Source organism: Muscardinus avellanarius, assembly GCF_963383645.1.
Source record: "Muscardinus avellanarius genome assembly, chromosome: 4".
In the NCBI taxonomy this organism is placed as follows: Eukaryota; Metazoa; Chordata; class Mammalia; order Rodentia; family Gliridae; genus Muscardinus; species Muscardinus avellanarius.
In genome coordinates this window covers 134,524,368-134,541,439 of record NC_137789.1, presented here as the reverse complement: position 1 = coordinate 134,541,439, position 17,072 = coordinate 134,524,368, and the positions used below count along the sequence as shown (strand labels likewise).

At 54.3% G+C, this 17,072-nt stretch overlaps 1 protein-coding gene across 7 annotated transcripts; it reads left to right on the top strand.

The window, feature by feature from the left end:
- Nucleotides 1-289: 289 nt before the first annotated feature.
- Nucleotides 290-17,070, top strand: KCNIP2 (potassium voltage-gated channel interacting protein 2; the record flags this gene model as incomplete). 7 transcript variants are annotated; one of them, XM_080694956.1, is made up of 10 exons in its annotated part: nucleotides 290-362; nucleotides 13,568-13,667; nucleotides 14,552-14,649; nucleotides 15,217-15,341; nucleotides 15,725-15,794; nucleotides 15,972-16,042; nucleotides 16,142-16,249; nucleotides 16,427-16,531; nucleotides 16,666-16,728; nucleotides 17,023-17,070. In XM_080694956.1, the coding sequence occupies 10 exons, from the start codon at nucleotides 290-292 to the stop codon at nucleotides 17,068-17,070; spliced, it is 861 nt and encodes a 286-aa protein (XP_080551082.1). The 7 variants fall into 7 exon arrangements, with proteins under 7 accessions (XP_080551082.1, XP_080551084.1, XP_080551083.1 ...); XM_080694958.1 differs by having other exon boundaries at nucleotides 13,568-13,678; nucleotides 14,605-14,649; XM_080694957.1 differs by having other exon boundaries at nucleotides 13,568-13,678; nucleotides 14,596-14,649.
- Between the last annotated feature and the right edge of the window lie 2 nt (nucleotides 17,071-17,072).

The following is a 17,072-nucleotide window of genomic DNA, read 5'->3' as shown; positions in this document are numbered from 1 at the left end:
GCGGTGACAGCCGGGGGAGGGGGCGGGAGGAGAGGCGGCTCGGCTCAGGCTCTGCGCTCAGCTCCACTCTGGCTCTGGCTCTGCGCTCACTTGCAGCCCAAGCCTCCGCTCCTGGCCCGGGACCCTTAGTTGGGGCCTAGACCCCTACGTTCCCGGACTCAACCGTCCCGACGCCTCTGACCCCCAGTCCGGCAGCGTGCTTACCCGCCAGGGGGCGCCGTGTGAGCGCCCTATCCAGCCACCTGGCGCCCCCTCCCACGGCCCAGGCGGGAGGGGGGCGCCGGGGGCCATGCGGGGCCAGGGTCGCAAGGAGAGTTTGTCCGATTCCCGAGATCTGGACGGCTCTTACGACCAACTCACGGGTAAGTCGGTGGCGCTGGGGTCGCTGGAGGGAGGCTAGGTTCCATCCCCCAGACCCTTCCACCTACCTGACCCTAGCTTGGTCCATACCCGCTCAATGCTCCATTCCCAGGCCCCCCTCCCGGCTGTCTGGGCGGCAGGACACTGGGGTTCAAGCCTAGGTCCCATAGGGGTGGGGGAGGAGCAGGTGGGGCAGGTGTGGAGAGGCAGCAGGTGTGGGCGTGTGTGACACAGGGCTGGGAATGTGTCTGGAGTGGGAGGTGTTACGTGAGTGAGCGCCTGTCGTTCTTGTGTGTGTCTGTGTATGCATGTGTGCGTGCCTCCCACAGCTGGTTGCCATGTGCCCCGGGCCTGGTGACAGCCAGGGTGAGTGTGATTGTGCATGGCAGTGCGACTGTATGAGCTTTCAGATGCTTGAGGAAGGCTGTGTAGGACCCTGGTCGCGCTGAAGTTATGTTGACCATGTGTCCCTGTTGAATGTGCAACTGTGTGCTTTGGCTGCGCAATCATCTGAAGTGTGTGGCTACCAGAATGTATCAGGGTTTCACGGTATGATAATATGTCTCTAAGACTTCACAGACTGAACCTCCTGGCATGAGTGTTTGTCGAAGTGTGTTGTGTTGTGTGATGGCTTGTGATTGCATTTGGTGCTGATTGTGTGCTTTCACGGTTGATGCCTGCAGTGGCACTCTGGTGTATCCATAATGTTTCTTAACCTTGCTGCCTCTCTGGCTTCCCGGTGCGAATGGGAGACTCTAGTGCACCCCACTGCTTCCCCAGTTTTCTGCAATAGCCCAGCAGACCCAAGGAGGAACCCTGGTGTCCAGCTGCCCAAACTGGCTCCCAGGAGCACCCTGTCTAGCCCCTGACCCTGAAGGGAAGCTTTGGTTAATGTGAATTACCCCCCCCCAAAAAAATTACTCAGATCATTGTTACAACTAACTCTTTAACTCCATCATTCCTTTTCAGAACTTCACCTAAACCCCTGAGAAAACATAGCCTCTTGCCTCCCTCCAGAGCTACAAGCTCTGGGCCTGGGAAGTACCATGCGGCTCCCCTTAAGCTCCCCTAAACCACTTTCCTGCCCAGACATCCTCTCTTTCCCACTCTGGGGAGGTATGTGAGAGCAGTGCTTCGGGCGTTTATGTATGCCAGGGTTGCATAGGTAGATCATGTGTTTATGTGTTTGACGTGTCAACTTGTGTACATTTCCATCTGTGTGTATATGTGTGCGTGTCCCTGTGCAACCCGCTGAAGAACTCCAGCTGAGAATTAGAGGAGGGAGACAGACTCCCCTAAGGCTGAAACAACGCTGGAGAGGTAGGGGAGACCGTGATCCTTGTGCTTCCTAAGTGGACTCAAGTCAGCACCTGGGAATGAGGGAGGGGGCTAGGATGTGGTGCCTTGAGAGCCAGTGTCTCTCCACTCATTGACTCCTGGGGTCCCTAGTTACAATACCAAGACACCCCAGAGGGCAGAGCCTTCATGCAGAGGCTGCAGAGTAGGACACTGCCAGAAGTGCCCCAGATCTGCTTCAGATTTAGTAGCATTCCAAAGGTCCAGCTATGTGGTTCTGTTATGACCTCTGTTCCCACTCCCACCTCGGGATCCCTGAGGGCAGTAAGGGCCCAGGGGTCCTCGTTAACACATTAGTCACATTAGTGCTGTCGTTGATTCTCCCCTTAGTGGATGCCTCTCTCCCCGCTAGGCAGGAACAGGAAAGCGCTTGTATTTTAAGGTGAACTGCCTCTGTGAGCTCAGTCCAAGTGTACTAGCTACATGACTTTTGCTCTCTTGTCTTCACTTTTTCTTATGTGTAAAATGGGGAATATTCCTGCCTGCCAAGCCCTCCAGTGGGAATATCAAATGTTGACAAGCATCTAGAATCGTGATCCAGGTCATCAGCATCCTTGCTGTAAATAGCTACAATAACTTGAGAAGTAGACATAGGACTCCCAGGGCCTCTCCGCTTCGTGGAGGGCTGATAACCGAAGTCAAAGGGTTTGAGACTCCAGTATTAAGGACAATTGGCCGGGCTGCGCGCTCCCCAGCTGCCTGTGCTTCAGCCTGCAGGGGAGACGTTGTCCGCGGTGCTGAACTCACTCGGCCTCCCCTTCTCTTCGCTGTGTGGGCAGGATTCCTGAGATCAGATGTGGGGACAGGCTCCGTCTCCCCGCCCCCATCATCCCAGTCTACCAAGCTGCCAGAAAGCGGCCCTGAAGTTGTGCCTCAGGACATCTTGGGTTAGGACCTCCGTTCAGACCACTCCCATCCCAAGCTCAAATCAGAGCTGAGAAAGACTTATTAGAGCGAAGAACATGCTAGTCCCACAGACGCCCAGCCTAACCCTCGGTCTTCCCAGCCCAGCTGGGCCGCTTGGCAGTGTAGCACAGTGCAGACAATCTGCTATCAATGGCGGCCCTGTCGGAGCAGATGCATGGAAAGGGCAGGAAAGTTGGGGGAGAGTTGGAACCCGAGTAGCCAGGCCGGAGATCCGGTCCCTTCGGCCATAAGTATGGTTTGCGGGAGTGGAGTGCCCCCGTGTGGCTTAAAGGAACCATACGTGCAAGTGAGCAACGGAGGTTCGAAAGAGTTTCCTCTTAAGTGTAGGGTTTTCACACACACACACACACACACACACACACACACACACACACACGAGCCGGCTCCAGTCGGAGGAGTGGGACTGTGGCTTTTCCTGTGTCCCTTCTCCGGAGTTTGAAGGTATTAGAGATCCTAGAAGGGCTTAAGCCTAACCATATGGGGATGAGTCCGGGAAAGGGATGAGGGCAGAGACTAAGGGATGAGCAACTTCTACTTGGCGCGGTTGGCCAGGAGCCACCGTATGATGGCAGTCTTTGCACCTGCACAGTTTTGAGAAAACGGGGCGTGAAATTAGATAACAGATAACAGTGGGAGCGCAGCCCTGCCGCCTCTCCTTTGCCCCTCTGGTACGCTGGCCTCATCCTCCTCCCTCCTGCTTTTCCTCCGATTGCTTCAGGAAGTACGGAAATGGGGAGTTGCCATGACAACTGTCTTCTTACCCCTCAGCATCTCGGTGCCAAAATGGGGGAGGGGAACCTGCGGGGGGAGACTGAGAAGAGGGGCTGAAGAAGGGGAACAAAAGGTTCATTTCCCGTCCAGCTCGTATTCCAAAGCCCGTGTGTACCCGGCTTCCCCACCAGAAATCCACAGAGTGTTCCTAGAGAAGGATGTGGGGAGAGAACATGCCGCCCTTGCAACCTGCCCGTCTGGGAACTTTGCGGGCAGGTGCTTAGATGATGGGGCCATGGTGTGTTCTTGTGTTCTCCTCGGGCAGCCAGAAAATGAGAATGGTCCAGGGTTGGAGATCCTGCCCTCCCTCGCAGCCCACGCAGGGCTGGCTGGGGTGGGGGCGGAGACCTGTGGCCCGCCCCCTCGGGTCCTGGGGGTGGAGCTCGGCCACAAAGCTCTAGGGAAGAGCCATGAACCGCTGCCCCCGCAGGTGCCGAAGCCCGTTGGGGCAGGCAGCAAGATCGCTCTACCAGCTGGTGACTGGGTCCCTGTCGCCAGGTATGAGGAGGGGCGGGAGGGGCAGGACTTCTCAAAAAGTGAGAGGAGTGGGATGGGCGCCTTACAGAGATGGGGGAGAGAAGGGCCCCTCAGAGGCATGGAGGAGCGGGCTCCCTCCAAGAAAAGAGTGTAAAGGGCAAGATCCCAGACAGCAGTGGAGGGATAGGGATCTTCAGAGAAGACAGGAGCGGGGCAGCGGTCATCAGGGCCCCTCACGATGGTGGAGGGGACAAGGCGTCTCACCAGAGGTGGTAGGGGAGGCTCAAGTAAGGAGCCGGGCACGGGGATGAAAGGAGGGAGCCTGCCGCTGAGCTGGGAAGGCACAGTCCTCCAGACAATGCTTGGTTAAGGGGGTCTTCAGATGAAGGATCAGCAGTGTCCAGAGGAACAATGCCTGAGATGGGTTAGACCCACTTGAACTCAGTGAGTTCCAGCCTGCCAGTTTGGGCAGGGTTGTGCCAAGCAAGGATGGAACGTCAGTGTTCTGTCTCTATAGGGCATCTGTATTAACGGGGTTGTGTGTTGCCAAGTTGCGTATCACTGAGGCTGTGTGTCCCTGTAGTTGGGGTAGCTGGGGCTGTGCATCCTGGGGTGACATCCCTGGACTTGCCTAAAGTCAGGTGCTTTCGGGTTGTGTTGGGGGGGTTGGATCACCTTCTGAGGTATGATAGTGAGAAATTTATGAGATGTGGATCGCGAGTATCATACAACACTGCTGAGATGTGCATACCTTCACTTGGATTTCTTAGGGCCCACAAGCCCTATGAGCCAAGAACCCCTTCCCCACCTAATCTCAAAGAGTCTGAAACAGCCTGGCCCCAAAGCACTTTGGAATCTATAATTCTCTGGGTCTCTCCATGCTTATCCAGAGTATAGGCATACGGCCTGCTGACATATGCCCCCAGGAGGGGGGACACGACTGAGCCAAAGTTATGCTTGGAAATCTCTTGGGGAGCATGTGTCCCCCAAAACCCCTGCTTGGGCTTGTCTCCAGTGACAGATGGCTGGAGCCAGGCAGAGCCAGCTCTCAATCATTGCAGGCATGACTTCAAGAACCCAAAATAGCGCCAAGTCCAGGGAGGTCATTAATCACCTGATGCAGCTGGGGGCTGCGGTGTCTCTTGGTTCATCCGGGGATGGAGTGGGTTGAGGGGGATGCGAGAAGGGGGCCCTCTCTGGCTGAGTAACAGTGGGGGAGCAAGTGGCACAGGGTGGGTTCCTCCACAAGGCAGTAGTATTCTAGTTTTGAAGTGTCATTTAGTCATTTGAAGTGACTAAATGATAGCAGTATCTCTGTGATGAGATTTGCTGGATCTGGGAAGGACCAACCTAATGCCCTAAGATCCTCTTGCCTTGAGATCTCATTGTGCCTGAAGTGCTTCAAGATTTCACTCCCCTGGATGATAAGCTAAGGCCAGTGGCACTGGCTCTCATAGGATTAAGCCGCTGAATGGAAAACAGGGAGAGCCTGGAAAACAACTCTGTGTGTGTGTGTGTGTGTGTGTGTGTGTGTGTGTGTGTGTGTGTGTGTTACTTGGGATTGAACCAAGGGTGCTCTACCACTGAGATACAGATACATCCGCAACCTTTTTGATTTAATTTTTAGACAGTCTGGTCAAATTGCCCAGGCTGTCCTTAATTAGGCTCTCAGCAACCTAGTGGAGCTCTGTTTCCAAATAAGAAATATTTGGTCTGGGAATGCAGTTCAGAGGTAGAATGCCTCTGAGTTCAATTCCCAGAATCACACAAAGTTTTTTAAAAAGAGGCTGGTACCAGGCATGGTGACACAGGCTTTTAATGCCAGTACGGCTATGGTGTAGCTCAGAGTTAGAATGCCCTGGGTTCAATCCCCAGTACTTCAAAAAATAAAAAAATAAAAAGGGGCTGGCATGGTGGTGCATACCTGTAATCAAAGTACTGGGGAAGCTGAAGCAGGAGGCTTGCAGGTTTGCAGCCAGCCTCAGCAATTTAGTGAGGCCCTTGATAGTTTAGAGAGACCCTATTTTAAAATAAAGAATAGCCAGGCATGGTGGCACACGCTTATAATCCCAGCATTTGGGAGGGTGAGACCAGAGGATCACAGTTTGCAGCCAGCCTCAGCTACTTAGCAAGGCCCTTTGCAACTCAGTGAAACCCTGTTTCAAAGAAATAAAAAGACTAAGCCGGGCATAGTGGTGAACACTTGTAATCCCAGCATTTGGGAAACTGAGACAGGAGGATTGCGGTTTGTGGACAGTCTCAGCTACTACTTAGTGAGGCCCCTTGCAACTCAGTGAGACCCTGTTTCAAAATAAAGAATAAAAATAGGGAAGGGGTGTAGCTCGGAGGTCAAATGCCCCTGGGTTTCATCCCCAGACCCGCCAAAAAAAAAAAAAAAAAAAAAAAAAAAAAAAAAAAAAAAGAATAGCCAGGCTATGTGACATACATCTGTAATCCCGGCATTTGGGAGGCTGAGACAGGAGGATCATGGTTTGAGGACATCCTCAGCTACTTAGTGAGGCCCTTTGCAACTAGTGGAGACCCTGTTTCAAAATAAAGAGTAAAAAATAGGGCTAGGGTGTCACTTGAAGGTAGAATGCCCCTGGGTTCCATCCCTGATACTGAAAAAAAAAAAAAGTAAAGCCAGGTATTGTGGCACATACTTGTACTTAGGAGACTGAGACAGGAGGATCACAGGTTTGCAGCCAGCCTCAGCTACTTAGTGAGGCCCTCCACAACTGAGACCCTGTTTCAAAATGAAGAATAAAAATTAGGGCTGCGGTGTAGCTCGGAGGTAGAATGCCCCTGGGTTCCATCCCCAGATCCAATAATTAATAATAATAACAACAATAATAATAATAATATAAATAAAATAAAGAATAAAATTGAAGGCTGGGTGTGGTAGCACACACTTGTAATCCCAGCATTAGGGAGGCTGAGACCGGAGGATCGCAGTTAGCAGCCAGCCTCAGCTATTTAGTGAGGCCCCTTGCAACTCAGTGATCCTGGTTTCAAAATAAAGAATAAAAAACAGGGCTTGGGGTGTAGCTCAGAGGTAAAATGCCCCTGTGTTCCATCCCCAGTACCACACACACAAAAATATAAGATCGGGCCGGGGATATCACTCAGAGGTAATATGCTCCTAGGCTCAATCTTCAATACCGAAAAAAAATAATAATGTAAAAATAAGCCAGACGTGGTAACGTAACCTTGTAATCCCAGTACTTGGGAGGCTGAAACAGGAGGATCGCAAGTTCTCAACTAGCTTCGCCTACATAGTGAATGAAGCTCTGCACAACTTAGTGAAACCCTGTTTCAAAATAAAGAACAATAAATCAGCTGGAGGTATAGCCCAGAGGTAGAATGCCCTGAGATCAATCCCCAGTACTGCAAAAAATAAAAATAAGCCAGGCATGGTGATCCAGGCTTGTAATCCCAGTACTTGGGAGGCTGAGACAGGAGATTGTAGGTTTGCAGCCAGCCTCAGCTACTTTGTGTGTGTGTGGTACTGGGGGTGGAAACCAGGGCCTTTTCTACCTCCGGACTATACTCCCAGGCCTGTTTTATATTTTTTATTTGGAAACAGGGTCTCACTGAGTTGCTGAGAGCCTCACTAAGCAGCTGAGGCTGGCTTCGAACCTGTGTGATCCTCCTGTCTCAGCTTCCCAAGTGCTGGGATTACAAGCATGTGAAGTGAAGCATGTGCCCCCCCACCCCCCGCTAGCCTCAGCTACTTAGTGAGGCCCTTTGTAACTTAGTGAGACCCTGTTTCAAAACAAAGAATAAAGGGCCGGGCGTGGTGGCGCACGCTTGTAATCCCTGCACTTGGGAGGCGGAGACAGGAGGATCGCTCAGGTTCCAAGCCAGCCGCACTGGCTTAAGAGACCCTGTTTCCAAAAATAAAATAGGTCTGGGAGTATAGCCTTGGAGGTAGAAGGGCTTCCAGGAACCCCAGTACCACCAAAAATTAAAAAAAAAAGAAAAGAAAGAATAAAGAATAGGGCTGCGGATGAGCCCTGGCATGGTGGCACATGCTTTTAATCCTAGCATTTGGGAGGCTGAGATAGGAGGATGGTGGTTCGCGGACAGCCTCAGCTACTTAGGCCATCTGCAACTCAGTGTTTCAAAATAAAGAATAAAAAACAGGGCTAGGAGTGTAGTTGGAGGTAGAATGTCCCTGGGTTCCATCCCCAGTACCACGAAAGAAAGGAAGAAAGAAAGAAAGAAAGAAAGAAAGAAAGAAAGAAGAACGAACGAACGAACTATTGGGTAGAATAGGGTAAAGGAGACAGGAGGGCATCCCAGAGGGCAGATGGTAGGAGCAGGGATACAGAGATAGGACTGAGCTTGGTGTTTTGGGGACAGTGGGGCAGCCAAACTGGCTGAAACAAAGGGATCTGTTGATGGGGAGGTATTAAATGCTAGGGGTGGAATTTTAAATCATTGGGAGGTATTTGCTGGTTATTCTAAGGTATTAGAAACTGAAAGTACTCCCTGAATGATTCCCCCACCCCCGAGGGAGGTGGGCGAGCAGAGGAAACTTGTGGAAGGCACATCTTTCCTACAGTATCCCCCACAGCCTGGTGTAGGGGAGTCAGGGAAGAGGGGAGGGCTAAGATGTGGTGTGAGGTGGACAGCTGACCCCCAGTGGTGGTCATGTAGAACTGCAGACCAGTGAACTTCAACTAGAACAACACACACACACACACACACACACACACACACACACACACACACACACACACACACACTGGGTTGGGACTGAAAGACACTCATCCCAGAGCTGGATAAGAGGGATGGCACCCTGGGGTCAGTTCCCCTAAACAGGGCCTCCTAGGTGGACAAGCTTTCTAAGAAGGGAGCCAGTGTAGTGCGGCAATTTAGAGTGCAGGCTTAGAATCAGACGGGGTTAAAATTGAGACTCTGAGGCTGGGGGGCGGGGGGTGCACACTTGTAATCTCCACGCTTGGGAGGTGGAGACAGGAGGATCATGCAGGTTTGAAGCCAGCCTTGCTGGCTTAAGAGTCCCTGTTTCCAAATAAAATGTAAAAACTAGGTCTGGGAGTGTAACCTGGAAGTAGAAGGGTTCCATCCCCAGTACCACTAAAAAAAAAAAAAAAAAAAAAAAAAAAATTGAGACTCTAGCCTTGGAGATTTGCTTACCCTGCCTTTAACTTAGCTTCACCACCTGTACTATGGGATAACAGTGCTGCCTTTTAAGCATATAGAACACGACCAAGTGCACGGTGGGTACTTGGTCACTGCCGGCCAGCATTGGTAGTCAGTGTTCGTAACTTAGGGGCCCTTGTGTTGGCCTCACTGGCTCTGCAGGCTTCTCCCAGCCCCTTACACACACACACACACACACACACACACACACACACACACACCACCAGGAAGGAGCAGAGCCGGAAGAGGAGGTAGGCCTGGGGGAGGGATGAGAGGCTGCCTCCAAGGGTTCAGCTATTCCTCCTATCCTGGGGGAGGGATGAGAGGCTGCCTCCAAGGGTTCAGCTATTCCTCCTATCCTGGGCTTCTCCTTCAGCATAACAAATAGTTCCTGAGGAGCTGGTTAGGCTTAGGCATCTACTGGATGAGGTCCCAGACTAAAGAAGAGGAAGAACACAGTCCCCCCCCCATCCCCACAGAACTTAGATCTCTGGCACCTGACAGCCACAGTAAGTCCTGTCCCCAGAGGGTCATGAAATGGGTAAACAGCCTTTTCCTGCCCTGGCTATTGGACCTAATCCTCCCTCCCTTGGGCCTCAGTTTGACTGTGGCCTGTGGGAAGAAAGTGCTTTCCACCACATGGTCTCCATGGCAACCAGATCGATGTTGGTCATGTCCTTTTGACAGGAGAGGTCATTACCTTCTCTCCACCCTTTATATTCTCACATGATTGTTGACACAGTTACACCACCATAGACCCATTACACAACACATCTGTGCCTTCTACACTTCAGACCCGCTTTCCACGACCCTACTAAAACAGGTCTTACCTCCATACACATTAAGAATAACTCCCACACATTCCACACTACCATCCCATAGAAACCCAGATTCCTAACAACTATACACAAAACACGTGACAGGTGCGTAGGCACATGTAAACACACACAGACACACATAAGAGGGGACGTGTGCACTCCCATAGTGACAGACCCAGTAATTCACACACAAAGAGACAGTCAGAGGCCCATAACATATCCCGACCCTTACCAAGAACCTGAAAGGGCTAGAGGTGGTGGCTGTGCGCCTAGGAGCAGTTGGCATCCTGGAGCCTGTCAGCTTGTAAGGTGACCAGGAGACTGGGCCTCTCACCTCCACACCTGCACATCACAGCCTCCCACACACCTGCAGCCTGCCCTTCCCTGCTCCTGCCGCCCTCCCTGTGACACTGAGTGGTCACGGGGTGTCTGGGTGATGCTCTCTTCAGAGACAGAGGCAGGTCACTACCTCCCTCCTCTGGCCCATATTCTTCTTGCCAAAAGTTCCCTTGGAGGTACCTGTCCAAAGGCTGAGGGTGGCCCCAAGAAGAGGAGGAGGCTGCGGCTGTGGCTGGGAGGCTTGTGGGACAGAGGCGGGGGGAGGGGGAGAGGGAGGAGACCCAGGGCGGGAGACAGGAGGGAGGTGCCGGCGGTCCTAGCTGGGGAGCCTGAGGGGAGGTGGTGTGAGGCTGCCTCCGGGTGTGCCTGAGACCCAGCCCGGCAGGGGCCATGCCCCCGGCCCGCCATGAACCTGGAAGGGCTGGAGATGGTTGCTGTGCTCGTGGTCCTCGCTCTGTTTGTCAAGGTCCTGGAGCAGTTTGGCCTCTTTGAGCCCGTCTCCTTGGAAGGTAATCCAAGCACCTTGGCAGGTCTGAGCTGCTGGCTGTAGGGTCGGCTGCCTTGCAGTGTCTGGGAGGGGGTGGCACCCTCTTCATGACTGGGACAGAGTGAGCAGGTAGGTGCTGGGATAGTATCTAGGGCAGGTGAGAAACAGCCTGGGGGGGCAGGACATCTGGGAAAACTAAAAGGGGGCCCTGAAGAGTTCTCTGGGGGAAGGGGAGGAGGGGACCTGGAGAAGTGTTTGGGGTGCAGCCTGGGAGGGCTGGTGTGTAGAGATGAGGAATCGGGGTGCTAAGGGGGTGAGAGTCTGGAGATGACAAGAGGTGTTTAAAGGGGAGAGGTTCCAGGGATCCTGAGTAACACCACATTTCTGGTGAGTCCCTTTCGGAGCCAGCGTCCCAAAGAAGACGTGACTGACTCCTCACACCTTCATCTGTGCAGGTGTGAGGGGCTCCATGTGTGAGACATGGGTTGTGAGTGTGTGTTCATATATGTGAGAGGACAAAGCATGTGCTTGTCTAAGCCTGTGTGCATGATGGATATGTGGTTGCATGTGTCAGGATGACCAGGCAGGACGTATGGTTTTGTGAGGTGGTGGATGTGACCATACCCAAGCCAGGCATCAGGTTGAGTGTCGCCAGCTCCGTTCCCCAGGCTTGGGGTGGAAGTGGTTCTAGAGCGATGGGAGTAGGAACACTGCATGAGACATTCAAGGTTCAGCTCTGGCTGGGGAATGAGGAGTGGATCCGAGTAGGGGCTCTGCTTCCCAAGCCTCTCCAATCTTTCAGGATTTAAGGACAGAATGGTCTCCCAGGCATCGACCTTGGGAGTAGGAAGTTAATTACCTATCCCACCTGAAAATCAGCAGGTAGAGTGATATTGAGGTAAGAGGAAAACACTTCTGCCTCCTCCCTCTCAGATTTGGTCTCCCCCTCCTCTTCACCACCAGAACTGTGCAGCTCCATGGCATAGCTGCTCCCCAGGCCTATCAAAGGCAGGAAAGATAGGCAAGATCGGGGGGGGGGGGGTGTAGGATACACACAGGGGAAAACTGGAAAGATGTGGCAGAAGCTGGGGACTGGAGGACAGTCTATGGATTGGCCACTCTGGGGCTGTTTCAGTAAGAGCACTATCCATCGTCTATTGCAGATCCTGGGATAGAAAACAGGTTTAGACCTGGATGAACTGGGGAGGGAGGCTGGGCTGAGCTTCTTCTCATCCAATCTCAAAAAGAATGAAATCAATTGGCTCTAACCTGCCATCTTCTTTAGACTTTGGAGGGGGGGCTCCGGCATAGGAAGCTGGAGGTGGTTTTGGGGGAAAAGCCATCTGGGGAGCCTCAGCATGGTATAGACTGAAGGGATCCCCTTCTTCTCACCTTCAAAGGAGACTAGAGGAGACTGAGGCTTGTGAGTAGGCAGGGGACCTAGGGGGCAGGAAAGGCGGGAGAGCCAACCCCCGGTCTGGTGACTATCCCATCAGAGGCCCCAGCCATAATCCGGCTTCCGGAAACCAGAGTCCAGGCTAATGGAGCCCTGGGCCAAGGGCCAGGCCACCATCGATCCCCTGGCTGGCCCACAGCCTCCCTGCCTCCCTCCCTTCTCTCTGTAGCTCCTGAGGTGGAGAGGGTGGAGGAGGTGAGGAAGATTGGAGGGAAAGAGGCCAGAACTTCAGTTACCTCCTGGGAGCCTGGCTGGGGTGAGCTGGGGACTGGGGTGGGGAAGTAACTGTAGGAAGCAGTGCCCTCCAGGGATGGACAGAGGCTATCATTAGTGTGCTAGGTTCAGGGATGGGAGACTGGAGTAGGAAGCTGGAGGTGGGTGCAGCTGGGAGATTCACACACAGTAATGCTGACGCTCACCCTGCGAGCCGTTAGAGCTGCAGGACACATGAGAAATACAGGGAGGGGAAGGAAAGGGACGACAGAGGAGCCATGAAGATGGGCCTTAGGTAACCCCGCATACACCAAATATTTATCTCCAAGATCCGTTACTGCCTTAAAACTCACTATTTTGCCTTCAAACCATATGGGAAGGAAGAAAACAGCCACACTTACAGATTAGGTAAATTAGCTGATGAGGAACCCTGCTCCTTGGAAGGAAGATTCTGGGTGCCTTGGAATGAGGAGTTACAGGAGAGTAGATGTGCCCAGGACAGCCTCCGAGGGTGCGGTGTGATGTCAGGTGTCTAGGTCACAGGCATCTATGGGTATGTCAGGTAATCTTGACATTTGTCATGGTGTCATGGTGTTAAGACGTCCCAGGGTCATTGTGTATTTTTGTGTGGTTTGAGCATGCTGGGTGTGAGATGGCCTATATGGACCTCCATATGTGTGTCCTGTTTTACTTAGGTCACATGTGTACGTTTGCCTTAAGAAGTGCCAAGAGCTTGTGTGGTGGAGCATGCTAATTAAGCCATCAGGTGCGAGCGCAGGGTACCGAGCTGTCCGTAGTATCGTTCCGTGTCACTGTGCATGCCTGCTGCCGTGTGGGCGTGGAGGTTCCCGCCCGGACACTCCTTAGGTCGGACAACACCCTGTGAGGTCCAGCCACGGCACTGCAACCCAGGGCGCCGCGCTAGCAAAGGCCCAGGCCACGTCAACCTCTCCCTTCGCTGCCTCGCACCCGTTACACAGCGTCCCGAGCCCTGCCCCTACGACTTCCCATGCCTGTGAGACCCGGCAGGCTTCCCTAACCCGGCCCCGGCTACCCTCGCCATTCCACCCCTCCTCCCCGTTCCTCTCCTAGCCCCGCCCCAGCTAGGGTTGCTTTGTGACCGGAGGGGAGGGGAAAGGGAACAGGAGGCACGGGGGAGTTAATGTGTCCTCCTGGGGTCTTCTCTCTTCCCAGGCCACCCTCCAGGGCCCACTAAAAAAGCGCTGAAGCAGCGGTTCCTCAAGCTGCTGCCCTGCTGCGGGCCCCAAGCCCTGCCCTCAGTCAGTGAAAGCAAGTGCCTCTCCTGTGCTTCGGGGCGGGGCGGGGCGAGTGCGTGGGCGTGGCCTGGCGGCGTGCGTGAGGGGCGGGGGGAGTGCGTGGGCGTGGTCTGGCGTGCGTGCGTGAGGGGCGGGGGGGAGTGCGGGGGCGTGGTCTGGCGGCGTGCTGCGGGGATGTGCGTGGGGGCGGGACGAGTGAGTGGGCGTGGCCTTGCTGCGTGGGGGCGTGTGTGGGCGTGGCTGGCGGCGTGCGTGCGGGGTGGGCCCGGGGGCCTGAGTGCGTGGGCGTGGCTCCTGTGCTGGGCTGAGGCGGGTGTGCTTGGTCAGAATGCTTGGGCGACTCTAGTCTGCAGGAACGGAGCCGGCCCGGGCGTTTGGGCGTGTAGTGTGGCAGGGCCAGGAGCCGGCAGATGGGGTCTGTGTGGCTTAGCTGGGTTAGTGTGCGCACCTCTGCGGCCTCCCTGTCCCTGCGTACGTTTTGGACCTAGAGATGTAAGTCGCCCGTGCCCCGACAGGACGGTTGCAGGTGTGGAGAGTGGATCCCGCCTTCCCCCAGACACCAGGTTACTTGGATTTTCTGTCCCAGCCTGGTCCCCAGCTGAGTGACCTCGAGTTGAGTGACCTCGCTTTGTCTGTAGGTGACCTGTGCCCACCTCATAGGATCATTCTGAATGTTGCAAGCCTATGAAGGCCCTTTTTCTAGCTATTTGAGCGAGTCCGTGTTTGATGGGTCCCACGCGGGAGATGATAGGCTTTGGGAAGGGGGCGTGTGTGCGTGGGCTCCGTCTCGTGTAAGTCTGTGCTCTTCGCGTGTGCTTTTGCCACGGGGCTGGGGTGTGCGCGTTGTGCACAGGTCTGTGAGATGTGCTGCGAGTGTGAGGGGCGAGGTGAGGGTCTGCAGTGGGCCGGTCTTCCGCTTTCTCGGTGACAGTTCGCTCCCTCCAGCATTAGCAGCCCCAGCCTCCCTCCGCCCCCACAGACCCCGCCCGCTGGACCCAGGTGACTCACTGTCCTGATGGGGGCGGGGCGGGCATTTGCCTGGGGGCTGGACTGTGGTTGCTGGGGCGGGCCAGAGGGGGGGCAAGGGAAGGAACTCTGTTTGGGGTCTGGACAGGGGTTGGCTGGAGCTGGGCGGAGCATGGCTCGGGCATGGCTGAGATGGGCGGGGCTTGGGGGTCTGGGGCTGGAGGGTCTGAGTTGGTCCTGAGAAGCCTGGAACGCTGACCCTCAGACGCCCGCTCTTGAACCCGCTTCGCACTGCTCCCTTTTGGGACGAAGATGCGGCTGGGGCCTTACCCTCCAAACAGGGATCAAAGGCCGGGGGCAAGCGCTGTGTTGGAACCCTGGCTCTGGGGCCAGGCCTGGCCTCGGTCACCAGTAGACCTCGAAGCTGACCAGCGTCTTCACTGCTTGACACCATGTCCTCGGCTCAGTGTCCAGAGAACTGGCAGGCCAGTTTCTGGAGCCAAAGATGGGATAAGGAAGAGGGTATATGGGTCAGTGATTTTTGGAGAGAGGTCGAGGGCCGGGCCTGAGGCGCGGCTGTCCCCCCACCGCTCCCCGCAGACAGCGTAGAGGATGAGTTTGAACTGTCTACTGTGTGTCACCGGCCCGAGGGTCTGGAGCAGCTGCAGGAGCAAACCAAGTTCACACGCAAGGAGTTGCAGGTCCTCTACCGAGGCTTCAAGAATGTGAGTGGATGGGCGGGCTGAACTGGGAAGGGGCGGGACTGGAGAGGGCTTCCCAGAAAGTATGGCCTGGATAGCTTGAGTGAGCTGGAATCCAGCTGGGGACTTCACTTCTAATAAAGAATAAAAAATAGGGCTGGGGGTGGCGCTTGGAGGTAGAATGTCCCTGGGTTCCATCCCCAGTACTGGAAGAAGAAAAAAAAAAATGAAGTTCTCGGGGTTTAGTTTGAAGGTTTTTATCTGTGCACTGAGGAAGAAATCTTGCTATCTGCCCAGGCGGGAGGATTTTCCTCTCTGGGAATCTCCCGTTCTTGGGGGGTGGGGGAAGGGAATTAAAGAGAAGGGGGCTCTTTTCCTGGTTCTTCAGCCTGTTCTTTTCTTCCCAGGAATGTCCCAGTGGCATTGTCAATGAGGAGAACTTCAAGCAAATTTACTCCCAGTTCTTTCCTCAAGGAGGTGAGGGGACAAGGCCCCAGGGGAAGCCCCTGTCCATCTCTGGTTTGAGGGGGGAGAGGGTTTGGAGCGCTGGGAATGCCAGGGTGATGAAGGGCAGGGAAGCTCCAAAGAGGTAGGAAGCCCTCTCTGGAAGTCCTGTCTGGAAGCCGGTCTGATACTCTCATACTCACCCTACAGACTCCAGCACCTATGCCACTTTTCTCTTCAATGCCTTTGACACCAATCATGATGGCTCAGTCAGCTTTGAGGTGAGCTGGGGCTTCAGGACCAGGATCTCCAGGTCAGATCCAAAGAAAGGGCTGGGTGCAGGCTACCTGAAGACACAGTCCCCCCTGTTTCCTCCCCAGGACTTTGTGGCTGGTTTGTCGGTGATTCTTCGGGGAACTATAGATGACAGACTGAACTGGGCCTTCAACCTGTATGACCTCAACAAGGATGGCTGTATCACCAAGGAGGTGCAGGGCCGCTGAAGGGCTGCGGGATGTGGGGGGGGGGGAGTGCAGAAGGCCATAGGAAGGAAACAACCCACATATGTAACTGCGGCAAGGGCTGATGAGGTCTGCCACAGGCCTGCGCCTCTTAGTTTGGAGGCTGGGGGCTCTGAGGAGGGACCTTCTTTTTTGGCCTAACAGGAAATGCTAGACATCATGAAGTCCATCTATGACATGATGGGCAAGTACACGTACCCTGCGCTCCGGGAGGAGGCCCCAAGGGAGCACGTGGAGAGCTTCTTCCAGGTGCCTGGGACTGGGTAGGCTGGAGGGCCCGGGACGGACGGGCAGGAGGCCTGGAACCAGCGGGGGCTTACCTGAGTTTTGCTGCCTCTCTCCTGCCATCCCTCTTGTCTCACTGCCTGACCACCTTCTTGCAGAAGATGGACAGAAACAAGGATGGTGTGGTGACCATCGAGGAATTCATTGAGTCTTGTCAAAAGGTACAGGCCCTGCCCTTTACATTTCCCTGGTCTGAACCTGAGTCAGTGATACAGAAAAAGGCTCCTTTGGACAGCTTACCACCCCCGTCTCTAACCCCCACACTCCAGTCCTGTTTCTTCAAGACCAGGGGAGGCTCACCCTTTCCCCAACTCTTCCTGGGCGTCTCCTTCCTCTCTGCCTCTGAACATCCCCATCTCTGATTCAGTGTCCTCCTCCGTGTCTCTAACAAGCTCTTTTTTTCTTTCTTTCTTTCTTTTCCTCTACAATCTGCCTCCTTTACATCATGGCCACAGGATGAGAACATCATGAGATCCATGCAGCTCTTTGACAATGTCATCTAGCT